Source organism: Tachypleus tridentatus, chromosome 7 (assembly GCF_004210375.1).
Source record: "Tachypleus tridentatus isolate NWPU-2018 chromosome 7, ASM421037v1, whole genome shotgun sequence".
NCBI classification, from domain to species: domain Eukaryota; kingdom Metazoa; phylum Arthropoda; class Merostomata; order Xiphosura; family Limulidae; genus Tachypleus; species Tachypleus tridentatus.
The window spans coordinates 3,967,017-3,981,183 of NC_134831.1; the positions used below are offsets into that span (position 1 = coordinate 3,967,017).

The window sequence follows — 14,167 nt, forward strand, 5'->3', positions numbered from 1 at the left end:
ATCATTGATTGATTGTTTTAATGAAAGTGAACACAATAGGAAGCCATCTGCGTTCGGTCTGCTAAAGAGAATCGAATCCCGAATTTGAGCGATGTAAGTTTGTAAATTTAACGCTGGCCCTGTCGGGTTAATCAATTGCTGAAAATCATTCACACTACGTAAAATGAATAGTTATGGATTGTTTTGTTTCTTAAATTCCTCACAAAGCTACTCGAAGGCTATCAGTTATAGTTGTTCCTCATTTAGAAGAGGTACACTAGAGGAAAAGCAGCTAGTCAAGAACACCCACCGCCAACGCTCGGTCTACTTTTCATCAACGTAAAAATGGGATTAACCTTCACGTTATAACACCCTCACGCTAAAGACGCATGCATGTTCAGCAAAGGGTTTCGATCTCGCAGCGCCTGACTTACGAGAAGAGCAACCTAACCACTAGGCCATGCCAGGCCAAATAACAAAAGTTTCACGTTGTGATAAAGAAGTAACTTTGAAAATAACATGCCAATAATGCTTTAGCTTTGTGGACTGTTTCGAATTTCGCGCAAAATTAGGACTATCTGTCCTAGCCGTCCATAATTTAGCAGTGAAAGACTAGAGGGAAAGCAGCTAGGCATCACAACACACCGCCACCTCTTAGGCTACTCTTTTACCAACCAATAGTGAGATTGGCTGTCACATATAACACCCACACGGCTGAAAGAACGAGCATGTTTGATGTGATGGGGACTCGAACCCGCGATTACGAGTCAAGAGTCTCTTCATCACCAAGGCATGAACGTTTGTATTGTTAGTGTATATATTTAGGTTTTTGGTTAAGCACAATGGGCTCTCTGTCATGTGGCTGCCGCAGAGATCTATCCCGGAATGTTAGAACTATAAACTCTCAAAATTACTGTTTCACCACCAGGGATGTTGTATTTAGTTAACACAATAATAAAATATTTAAATTAACAAGCAAATTTACAATCTGAACTACAAATACTGAGAAACGAAACCAATTTATGTCTCTGTATGTCCGAGTTCTCTGGTATTAATAATATTTTCCTTTTTCTTTCGAGAACCAGTTGTTTTTTTCAAAAGGCTACGAGATTCCAACCTAGGATAATTTGATATTAAAGATACATTTTCGTTATGATTTATTACGGATATCACTGCACAACAAAGGTTTTGCTTCTTGAATACTGTTGGGTGTTCCTTATAGATTTTTGGCTGCTGATCACGAAAATCACATCCAAATTTGCTTATCACGTACCGTTTCATCGAAATCTTCAGTTTTGCTAAAATGGAAAAACGATTTCAGGGCAACTGGAATCTGTCAATGCTTGCTGACCACTGGACACTGCAACGTGATGCACCGGACATTGAATGCAAACGAAAATCAAAAGCAAAACACTTTTAATTATGTTGAACTTAATAGCGTATTAGAAACAAAAACGCTATTAAATACGTCATTGCCGGTAAAGAGTTAACTGTCTATTTCTCAGAGTTCATACGTAATGAAGCAGAACCAAAACTATATTTATGCATACCTACCAGGTACCTGTCACAATCAGCAAAAGCTTTTCAGGAAGCAAAACTTTTCAAAAAAATTGTTGTGCAGTGTATTCAGTCACTAGTTTCGAACTGGTAGATTAAAGAGAAGAAAGCTAGTCAACAGCACCCGCCGACGACCCATGGGTTATTCTAATCCAACAGTGTTGGTTTGAGCAGAACTCTTACACTCACGGCTCTGAAAGTTCCTGGCACAATTTTCTTTTTGATTTTTTTTCTGGCAGTGTGACCCAAGCCATTAACCCATTGATCCTGAAACCGACGTCGTGACACCTAGGTCACTCCCGGTCCTATTTTCATTACAAAACTTATCGTTTAAGATCTTTAATTTATTGAGCATGAAATATAAAGGTATAACGTGTATATTTATCTCTACATTGTAGTTGTAGCAGAAGAGTTACTTATCTCTCTCTACACTGTAGTTGTAACAGAAGGGTTACTTATCTCTCTCTACACTGTAGTTGTAACAGAAGGGTTACTTATCTCTCTCTACACTGTAGTTGTAACAGAAGGGTTACTTATCTCTCTCTACACTGTAGTTGTAACAGAAGGGTTACTTATCTCTCTCTACACTGTAGTTGTAACAGAAGGGTTACTTATCTCTCTCTACACTGTAGTTGTAACAGAAGGGTTACTTATCTCTCTCTACACTGTAGTTGTAACAGAAGTGTTACTTATCTCTCTCTACACTGTAGTTGTAACAGAAGTGTTACTTATCTCTCTCTACACTGTAGTTGTAACAGAAGGGTTACTTATCTCTCTCTACGCTGTAGTTGCAACAGAAAGGTTTCTTATCTCTCTCTACACTGTAGTTGTAACAGAAGAGTTATATCCTCTCTACTAGTTGTAACACTCACTGTCCGACACATAATAACAAAAACTTTACAATATCTCCTTCCGCTGCCTATATAAAGAGAAATGTCTGCTCTGATTTACTTAACTTACTCATGTGAACAATACAGGGATGCAAAATCGTTTTGTTTTTTGTTATTGTTGTTGTTTTCGTCTTCTTACCCAACGTCCCTAAATGTTTTGAAGCATAGTTTTCTACAAATTTACACCGACTTGTTAGGCAGTACAAGACAGTGAGTGATACGTTTTATTACAAAAAAATGTTTCCATTTCCTAGAAGAACAAAAATTGTTTAACTTTTTACCGGTAAGAAAAAAAACACATGCTCCAAAAATTCAAAATATTAATTGAAGCACTTTTAAAAATGGGCACGTTTCAAATTTCTGGCCCTGTTTATGAACGTTATTAGGTTGTTTCATTCACTCACCTGTTTATACCAGCGCATTCATGGTTTCCCCGCAACAGAAAAAAATTATTGGGGAATTTGATCTTGTAGGCTAGCACGAGACAAATTGTCTCCAGTGACTGGTGACCCCTAGAAAAATAAGTAAAAATGAAAATAATAAATTAATTTTAATTATGCACGGAAAATATAATAATTTTAGGATATAGCTTAACCAGATAACTGCTGTGAATTTAAATAGTATTGAAACGTTTAAAGCGTTCTCTATAAAATGAAAACATCTTAACCATGTTCGAGAGTTTTTCTGTGGGTTTTAAGTTTAGTTTATCAAAGAAGAAATTCTTAACTATCGTCATTGACATACAACATCACACCAGAGGGTATTCACCCCTGGAGCCTTGCAATTTGTTTTCCTTTAGATCTACGATTATTTTGACATACAATTGTGTGACAGTTTCGTACATACATTTTAGAAGTAGCATATGCCAATCAGTGCTTAATGTCTGGATAAAAGGACTTGTTTGTTTGTCTGATATTTTGTTAAACATAGATCCACACAATGGGCTATCTATGCAATGCCTGCCAAAAATGTAAAATCCCGGTTTTTGGAGTTACAAGTCTCCATATTTGCCATTAATGTGTGCTTGTTGGCGGGTGAGGTGGAGATACTTCCAGTTTTGGAATATAAAAATTTCTATTTTAATCAGGAGCTAGAGTGTAGCAGTGTAGCCAATGACATATCAGTTTACACTTCAGTTGAAGCAGGTTTACGGTTATGGTTCCGCTTTTATATCAACAACGATAACCTGGAACAGGTTCAGGAACCCAAGTGAAGAGAAATCCGGAAGAAATGAAGTACTGGTTGCAGTGGATAGTCAACACGAATTTGGCCTAATAAACGGATGAGCGATATTGTCTAATCATCCTTCCGTCTTCTGGAACATCGAGTCTTACAACACGGAATACTATTTATGTTCTTCATAATGTTGAGATTTGAAGTCTTAGCAGACACACGCACACGTCAAGATGTGCTGAAAAATAAGTCCGAATTTTTAAATTTTGATTTATTGAAGAACATGTCTTAACATTTATTGGAGAAAATGGGTCTTTTTTTAAGGCCAAGATTCTATCTGAAAATTAGTTTTTTTCTACATAGAAACATTAACAAATATTCCAAAGTTGTTGTTTTGTTTTAATTTCATACTAAGCTGCTCGAGAACTATCTGTTTTAGCTGCCTCTAATTCTGAATAGAGAGACTAGAGGAAAAGCAGCTAGTCAACACGCCAGCCACCGCTAATTCATTGGCTTACCTCTTCCCAATTAATGATGGTATTTATAACGCTTCCATCTCTGAAAGGGCGAGCACGTTCGGTAAAGGGATTAGAACTCGCAACTTGTATATTTCGAGTCGAGTACTCTAACAACCAGGCCATGGCAGGTGAAAGTTCAGGTATATGTAACTTTAACCGTTTCAGTAATCCCAACAACGAGGCCATGACAGGCCAAAGTTTAGGTATATGTAACTTTAACCGTTTCAGTAATCCTAACAACCAGGCTATGACAGGCCAAAGTTTAGGTATATGTAACTTTAACCGTTTCAGTAATCCTAATTATCAGGCCTTGACAGGCTAAAGTTTAGGTATATGTAACTTTAACCGTTTCAGTAATCCTAACTATCAGGCCTTGACAGACTAAAGTTTAGGTATATGTGACTTTAACCGTTTCAGTAATCCTAACAACCAGGCCTTGACAGGCTAAAGTTTAGGTATATGTAATTTTAACCGTTTCAGTAATCCTAACTATCAGGCCCTGACAGACGAAAGTTTAGGTATATGTAACTTTAACCGTTTCAGTAATCCTAATTATCAGGCCTTGACAGGCTAAAGTTTAGGTATATGTAACTTTAACCGTTTCAGTAATCCTAACTATCAGGCCTTGACAGACTAAAGTTTAGGTATGTGTAACTTTAACCGTTTCAGTAATCCTAACTATCAGGCCCTGACAGACGAAAGTTTAGGTATGTGTAACTTTAACCGTTTTAGTACGACTTTTGCACTCTTAGAAGAGAAGAGATGCAAGTTCATGTAAGTGGATTAGGATTCACTCAAAGGAGTTCTATATAAAAGATATAAGTTTATGGAATTTGTGGATTCCAACAGTACTGAAAGGCTAGAACATTTTCTTAGTTAGCTCTCCCATTGTACTGTAAACACTCACTGGAAATAACACTAAAAGGAAGATAAGATAAAAGTATTAAGAAAACACTTAAGTTACTTATAATGAATAATAATTCCAGTAAATAGGTAATAACTATAATAATTCCAGTAAATACGAATAACAATCAATGAATTAAAGTAATAACAAGCCCATATCAAGCTTTCCGCTGGAAACGCTAGAGTTGATAACAATGTCGTGTAAGAGAAGAACTCATTGGTTAATTGTCGCTTAATTGTTGGATAAGAAAAGAACTTATTGGTTAATTGTCGCTTTATTGTTGTATAAGAAAAGAACTTATTGGTTAATTATCGGTTAACTGTTGTCTAAGATAAGAAATTTTTGGTTAATTGCTGTTTGAAAGAACGTGTTGGTTACACGTCATTTAATTGTTTCGTAACATATCAACTTCCTGGTATCTTATCACTTATTGCCTAATTTCGTCTTGTGAGGTCGCTGAAGACTATGATTACCTACAGGTTTATATCCTTTAAATCTAACCTCAACTATTAAACATGATATCAAGCTGACTTTAGATGTTGTTCAGTGAGCAAGTAAAAAATAAAAAAACAAAACGCTGAACTATTATAATTAAGTGTAGAAAATATGATGGACAAAAAAGCGAGAATGCATTACGTTAAATTCCATTCAGTCGTCCAACACAGTGTCGCTTGTCTAGGAAACGTTGGATCAGCTTTACTGTTCCAACTATCCAGGATTGTTTTTCTTTGTTTTGTTTTTATAAATTATGATATGAACCGCAGACTTTCCTGGAAATACAAGCACCCTTATTTTTTTTAAAAAAGTATTCTGTTTCTGAAGTGGACTAAAATATTCGTTTATAACCCTAATACTTTAGTAATGTTACTAGTGTAACAAGATAACGTTCACGCGGCTATGGACTAGTTCTTGACAGTTATCTGATACAATACCTAAAAGTGGAAAACAAAAATCGTATTGTGCTCATTAATACCCAGTATGTTTATGTCCTATCCGATTTCCTATAAAATATTGTTACGTAATAACTATATCTTTTCTGGCGCCCTATTGTTAGTAACTTGATTATCGTCTTGTTCTGAACAAATTGACAGCTACTTCATGAGTACATTAACAAATAAATAATGGACTAGTCCTACCTGTCCACATAATCTCCGAGAAACAAGTAGTTTGTTAGGGGAGGGTAGCCGAGTTTATCAAAGTGCCGCAAGAGGTCCTCGTACTGTCCGTGTATGTCTCCCACGATGTTCACTGGGGCTTCTAGCTCTACCAACATGGGCTGATTTAGAAAAATTTCTCGAGATGCCTGACACAGTTGTCGAATTTGGTTTTCTGGCAGTTGAGCCTAACGATGAGAAATCCAGTTAACAACTTACATCATTTGAACAATAGTAATGCGTACAGGAACTGTAAATAATATACTCGTACATATTTTTGTTCGTATTGACCTTGTAAACATAACTTTGCTTCATAGTAGTATGTTTATGACCACATGTATTTACCAAGGTAAGGAGCCAGAAAGCGTACACATAATGTTATCTAACATATCACCAACTTATTGTAGAGATAGTATTTTAACAAACCAAATGGTGTTGCACGTATTATCAAATAGTATATCACCAATTTGTTTTTTATTATAAGAAACAAGAAAACGTTAAGTGGATATTATTATAAGAAACTAAACTGTTGAGTGTATTCCTAGCATATCAATAATGATTCTGATATTGTCAACCGGTAAGGCACGATATGTGAACTATGGTCTAAATGGTCTGGTCAAAGACCCCTAAATTTCAGGACCTTTAATTTAGTTCTGCAGCCCATGTGGGCAGCAGCCAATCAGGACCACAGCGTTTGTGGCTATTCTTTACTTAACTGACTATCACAGCTGCAATTGCGGAGTATGTTCTGCGGTATATGGCGGTCCGAACCTTGAACGTTCCAGTAAACAGCATGGTTACAACCGCTGGGCTACGCCCGATCCGGGCAACTCATCACTAAGTTACTTAGTGTAAAGATGTCGTAAGGAAGACCAAACAAACAAAAACAGCGATGTACAAACCGTTAAATAGCATATTCCATCAAACTTAATGAAAAAATATAATAATAAACTATTAGCTCAACAGAGGTGATGTCCTCAGTTGAAGTACATTTTATTACAGAATAGAGGTAAACAACAACTATGCTCTACTATGTAACTTTTGTGGTATTTCAGAACTATTCTCATTCTAATCTATTTAATAACATAGGCGACGTCTAATAATCTCAAACACAAAGCGATCGATTCTCGATATCGACCATCTTGCGCTGTGACCTTTACTTGCGTAACCCTAAATAGCGACGTAACGCAGGCGGAGACCAGGTACGGTCATGGGCGTGGTTACATGTCTTCATATCAGAATTGAGTAGTAATGACCACCTGTGTCCTCATCTGGTTACTGTGATAAAATATCAAATGTTTACACAAGAATCTGGTTTCTCGCAATGACAGCGGCGTGTGCGGATTCCCCTCCCCTCTATAATAATCGTTCATTATGCTGTAAACACTTGCAAGTTAGTTTAATTGGTTTTCTAATTAGTAATAATGTAAAAAAAGAAAGAATCGAAAGCAACATCGTATGTTGAGTAAGTGGTTTGCGTGCAGTTATTGAAGAAAAGCGATTTATTTTTCATTAATTTATTGCCATCATCAATAGAATATGTACATATTCATAACGTGACACTATAGTAAGTTTCGTATAACTTGAGTGTTATACGTTACACTTTATCGAACATGTGTTGCTATAGTGTTATTGAAGTAAGCTCTTAATGAGAATTTACAACATTTTAAACGTGCTGCTACAATGATACTGAAGAGAATTCTTAAAGAAGGTTTTGTTGCAGGTCGTACCTTGATTTGTTGCTATAATGTTGTAAGATAACTCTTAAAGAGGGTTTTGTTTGCCATTTTGCGCAAAAAATATTGCACGGGAAGATCCAGTCCAAAGTTGTTAGTTCCAAAGAACTGCTCCATTAAGATAAAAAACATATTTCTATCACGCTTCACAAACCCACATTCATTAACTGAATATTTTATTAACCTGGATTTCAATTAATGTTGACCTCAGAGTTACTAATTTGTGTTTTATTTGCTTACCACCACCCCATCCCGCTGTGACACGGCTTTAAGTTTGTAAAACTGTTTCGCGACACATTGGTGGACCACAGTTCTATTTTTCCTATTAATTCTGTTGAGCTTGTTTTGTTGTTGTTTCCCGGTGACAAGAAGTGGGTCGGGTAGGACTGGTAGATTATCCATGGGGTATTTTACTTCTCCGAAGTGGTACGGGAACAAAAAATTTAAGAACCACTGCTGTAGGCTTATAACGCTAAAAACCTGGTTTCGAAACCCATGGAGGGCACAGTGGAAATAGCTCATTATGTAGCTTCGTGCTTAACAGAAAACAAACAAATACATGTTCGTTTGTGTTGGAAATGTTCGTGCAAAGCTATAAACGTGTTGTACCCAAGTAGCAGTCTACCTAAACATAGCAAAGCCTAATTTTGAGCCGATAATAGATAAGACTATAAAGAAGGAAGCTTGTCAACACAACCCACTGCCAACCCATATGTTCCGTTTCTTTGACCGAATAGAGAAGGAGATGGAATAATACCTCTAACTGTGAGCTCTTGACTCTAAAATACTAAATTTAAACCATGGTTCACACACGCTAATCACCAGATCAGTTTATTTTGTTGACTTAACTGAATCATGTAGAAATATTTGATATTTTTGACACCTAGAACACTGTGTATAGAACTGCTAAAAAACTGGTGAGCAATATTAAATGTATATTCATTCATACTTGCTCCACCCCATTTAACTACCATTTCATACTGCGACTCACTAGTGGCGTGACTTGCAGTTACTATTTCCTGTCTGATTATAAAAGTCACTTGACCTTCAACTACGACGCCCTTTGTTGGGACACACAAGAAAGTCATCTTGCTGAAATTTGTTGTAAGAGAAGAATTATCACTTATTACTGAGTGTTTGAAAAAATGGGCTTGCTAATTTTTTATTAGAAACAATTTATTCGAGTAAATTGTGGAAATAAATGAAAACATGAAAAATGAGAAAAATAAAGTTCTCTGTGACGGGAAACGGAAGAACAGGAAAATCGTGACCCCTTATTGCACATAGGATAAAAAATTCGCGAAGTTAGTGGTTGCACATCGCGTGTTAAAAAAGTTTTTCTAGTATCATATAAGCAAGAGTTCCATTACAGTATGATCTATTAACGCAATGTTCACACTAAAGATTACACTATGTAGTGAAACACTAAAAATACTATGATCAAAAATAAATTCAAATATCTGATTTATAACCAAATCAAGACACTTGCTGATTTTTATTGCAATTTGGGGGGAGGGGAGATAGAGGGATAATAGTCAAAGAAACTCTTCGATTAATGCACTAAGATGTGACTGTTATATTTTTGTTTATTTAAATAAACGTCTCTAGAACCTAAAACCTTTAAAATGATTTAAAACGTTATTGGAGATTGTGTGACAGCAAAAGAAAAAAATATTCGAATTGAAAATTTTAGCGTTTTGTTACTGATCTGACATTTCGGTTTCCCTCCACATAAGCAACACCTTGTTGAGGTACCAGAATCTATCTGTGGTAAGGTATCTGTGATAAAGACATAAAAAAAAAGTGATAGGAGCCGAATGTGGTCTTGGGGCGATAGTGAAATCGTACTATTCAGCTAAACAAGAGTTGTCACAGAGATCTTGATTGATTAATTGATCTTGTTAACTAGCTTCCTTTCGTTTGGAGTCCCCCGCTGGTACAGCAGTTAGTCTATGGATTTACAATGCTAAAATCAGGGGTTCAATTCCCCTCGGTGGACTCGGCAAATAGCCCGATATGGCTTTACTATAAGAAAACACGCACACTCGTTTCTTCTGGATTGTACTTGAAAGTTAGTAACAGGTGTGTGCAGCAAACCCTTTGCATTGTTTTGCAGAAAAATTCAGAATAAAATAAACTCCTAAGTCAGCAATAGAATTTTAGAGTTTTCTTCGAAATAGTATTAAGTGATTTATTATTATTGTTATAGCATTAATGTCGCAAGATATGTCATATACTCTGAAACAAAATCGGTGAATGTTGAAAAAAGTAAATTCACACAGTGTTTTCATTTTTAAGCTAATCGATTAACATTCTTTGGTTTAAAACTTGTTTTTTTGTCGATAATGGCTCAAGTCTCGCATTGTAGTATTTTATTCTCTCCAGTTTACCGGGGAGAGAAGCTTGTTTTAATCTACAGAATTTGCTGAAAGTGAATAAAAATTATAGTTACTCTAATGTGACATTCTGACATAATTAATAAAAACGTACTATAGTTACTCTGATAATGTACTGTAGTTACTCTAAGTTACTCTTAAATTGATTTAGACCAGCGATTTTCAAACTTTATGAAGCATGGAGTCCTTTTATTTCATTACTTTGGTCGCGGGACTTTAACCCCTAACCCACCTTTAAAGGCTTGTTAGAAGTGTTTCTTTCCTTTCATATCACAGAGGCGGGTTTACTACGTACTACTTTTTATTACATATTTGGTCACTGACGCATTAGCACTTAATAACTGAAAAACAACTAATGCCATTATGTATTATCTTCGTGGAGAACCCCCGAAGTTCAACGGAACACAGTTTGAAACCACTGTTTTAAACATTTAACAACAGTTCGCAGAGAAACATTTGATCAATCTATTATACAATGGTAAAATGAAAGACGAACTTTATTAGGTTAAATTATTTCATAGTTCCCTTCACAATAGCGAGATAAATGTTAAATTATTTTTATTAAAGCCTATGAAAAGACTTTTAAATTAATATTCATTCTTACGTTTTCGGTTGACAATGACTTAATTGTATAATTCGGAGATTGGTCGAACTTACAGCAAAAATTGTTAAACAAACGCTAAACTTAAGAGAAAAAAATAAAATTCTGTCAAATTCCGTTGGAGAAACTTTGCACTGTCACCATAATTTAAATATATCACTCGTCTGTAAGGCAAAGTTCATTATACAATTCGGTCAAGTAAAATGTATGGGTGGTGACGTCACTGTTTACAGTATAGCATGTTAGGTATCGATTTGGTAACATTAAGAACCCAAAACTTCATAAGACAGTATTATGAATAGATGTTTGTTTTTGAATTTCGCGCAAAGCTACATGAGGGATATCTGCACTAGCCGTCCCTAATTTAGCAGTGTTAGACTAGAGAGGAAGGCAACTAGTCATCACCAGCCACCGCCAGCTCTTGGGTTACTCCTTTACCAACGAATAGTGGGATTGACCGTCACATTATAACGCCCCCACGGCAGAAAGGACAAGCATGTTTGGTGTGACGCAACCCTCAGATTATGAATCGAGTGCCTTAACCACCTGGCCATGCCGGGTCAGCGGTGACAAACTAGAGGTAAGGCAGATAGTCATCACCACTCCTCGCCAATTCCTGGGCTACTGTTTTACCAACGAATGGTGGGATTGACAGTCACATAATAATGCCCCAATCCTGAAAAGGCGAGCGTGTTTAGTGTAACAAGGATTCGAACCCAGGACCATCAAATTACAAGTCGAGCACCCTAACTCCCTGACCGTGCTGGACCAGGAAGAGACTACTTGATATGATGGTTTTACCTTTCATTAACTGTAAAGTAAATATGTACACATTCATATACACACCTGTCAACACAGAAATCTAATTATCTACACCGTTGTCCCCCCTACACCCAGTGGCTCAACATGAATAGAGGGCTTATGAGGTTAAAATATGGGGTTCGGTACCTGCAGTGAGCACAGCACAAAGAGCCCACTGTGGTGTGAACTTTACGCTTGAACGGAACAGAAGCAATGAATAGTAAATAAAATATCACAAGATAAATAAATAGCTATTTACATATATGTCGAGACATAACATCTGGAATCTCTTGGAAAATACTACAAAACAATCTTAACATAAAGAACTTTAACGTAAGATCTTTTTTTCAGAATGATTAATGGTAAACGACTGGTTACTTTCATGTCCAAATATTTTTGCATGTCCAATCACAGTCCGTTTTACAGTGTATTTGGTAACAGCGTGTCTCCAATTTCTTCATGGTGTCTTCGTTTTTTGGTTCTTATAATTAGATACGTCATTTATCAAATAGAGAAGAGTTTTGGGTCACGTGTCTTAATAGATATACATTTCAATTTTTTCACCGACACAATAAACACGTATCATGTTGGTCAATAAATCCACTATCGCCAACACAATAAACACATCATGTGTTCAATAGACACATCTCCAACTTTCGTCAATAGACATCATGTCGGTCAATAAATCCATACTAATGTTCCCCACCAGTTAATAAATTTTCTTCTGTCTGTCACGTGTTGATTCAGTGTGTAGTATTGGTTGATGGCTTTAGTTACATTTTGATTCAATGTGCAGTATTGCTTGACATAGCACAAATCTTTTGCAAAAATAGAAATTTTCGATTTTGCTCTCCAAAAATCATCCATAGTTTACAGTCTGGCACACGTGATGCACACTTCATCAACCAAACGTACATGTAAACAGTTTTAGTTCGTTTTTCATTTATTTTCTACACCGTATCAGGATTACGAAGTTTGTTAGAGTCACCACAAAAAGTTCCGACAAAATTGATGCGTTCTGTGAGGCTACTAAAAGCGACTTTTTCCAATTAATTAAACAGCCATAACAGATGAGTGCCTGAATTCCGAGTGAGTGTTGATTGGTTAGTTTCCAGACGCATGTGAATTGAATACTCTTGAGAGTAATCTCGAGAGATGATGAGAGCCAGAAGATGGTGATGCAAGATAATCGGATAAAACTATCCTAACTTCACTGTTTTCTTGACGAGAGGAACTCTAAGATTATTGGTGTTCTGAAATAAATGGGAAATTTCTCGATATCTTTCTTATTTTATGGCTACGTTTTACTACAGATTTTACATTGTATTGTAGGACTCAATAGCATTACTGCGAAAGTTTACTACAAGTTTTACATTATAATATAGGTTTTATTAGCATATCAAGAAAGTTCACTATACGTTTTATATTATAATATAGGATTTTATTATGATATCAAGAAAGTTCACTACACGTTTTATATTATAATGAAGGCCTTGTTAGCATTATTATGAAAGTTCACTACAGGCTTTACATCATAATGTAGGCCTTATTAGCATTATTATGAAAGTTCACTACAGGTTTTACATGATAATTGAAGACCTTATTAACACGATCAACAAAGTTATCATGTAATCTAGAGGTTTTTAGAAATGTGTTGTTTGTACTGAAGGAAGTTTAACGGTATGTGATAGGTATGGTCTTAATTACTAGAATGTTCTTTCAAGTTTAAAGAACACTGAGTTATATATATATATATATGTACATATACCGAGTTAGGCTAGATTAATTTTTTTAATCTGTTTCATAGTTAGTGAGTAATCAATGCATAATTTAATCAGTTTGTCAACAAGTTATCCATTTATTTATTTTAGTGCTGTGTTTGCTTCTTTGCAATTAAGCACAAAGTTATACAATGGGCTATCTGTGCTCTGCCCATCACAAATATCGAAACCTGGTTTCTAGCGTTGTAAGTTTGCAGACATACTACAGTGCAACTGGGAGGCATTAGTGCTACGAATATCGAGTTTGTGTTTGATGAAGAAATGGAGATACGAGAAGTACTAAATGTACCAGTAAATTAACAAGTAAATAAAATTCCCATTTTATATGTAGTTTATGTACGGAGTTAGGCCTATCGGTTAACGTTAGTTTCGTATAACCGTGGAACACGAAGAACTTGTAGTTAAAGAAAAATTAAAAAGTTTTCGTTATCATTTAGAGGATAAAGCTCTTTACCTTTCCATTTTACTTACTGGTTTCAAATAATTCGCACAACAATAGAAACAATTACAACAATAACGCAAGTCTCAAAATAACTCACTCAACAGTAGAAACCACTACAACGGTAACGTAAGTCTAAAAATAAGTCACTCAACAGTAGAAACCATTACAACAATAACGTAAGTCTAAAAATAACTCAGTTAACAGTAGAAATCAGTACAACAATGAAGTAGGTCTA

General features: G+C 35.8%; 1 protein-coding gene across 2 annotated transcripts in view; it reads right to left on the reverse strand.

The window, feature by feature from the left end:
- LOC143255015 (uncharacterized) overlaps positions 1-14,167 on the reverse strand; it is a 38,536-nt gene that overhangs the window by 11,061 nt on the left and 13,308 nt on the right. For both annotated transcript variants that reach the window (XM_076510010.1, XM_076510011.1), the window contains 2 exons: positions 6,158-6,363; positions 2,831-2,938 (listed from right to left, as the gene is read on the reverse strand). In XM_076510010.1, coding sequence (XP_076366125.1) covers positions 2,831-2,938; positions 6,158-6,363 — 314 coding nt within the window. The remainder of the gene's footprint in view (positions 1-2,830; positions 2,939-6,157; positions 6,364-14,167) is intronic.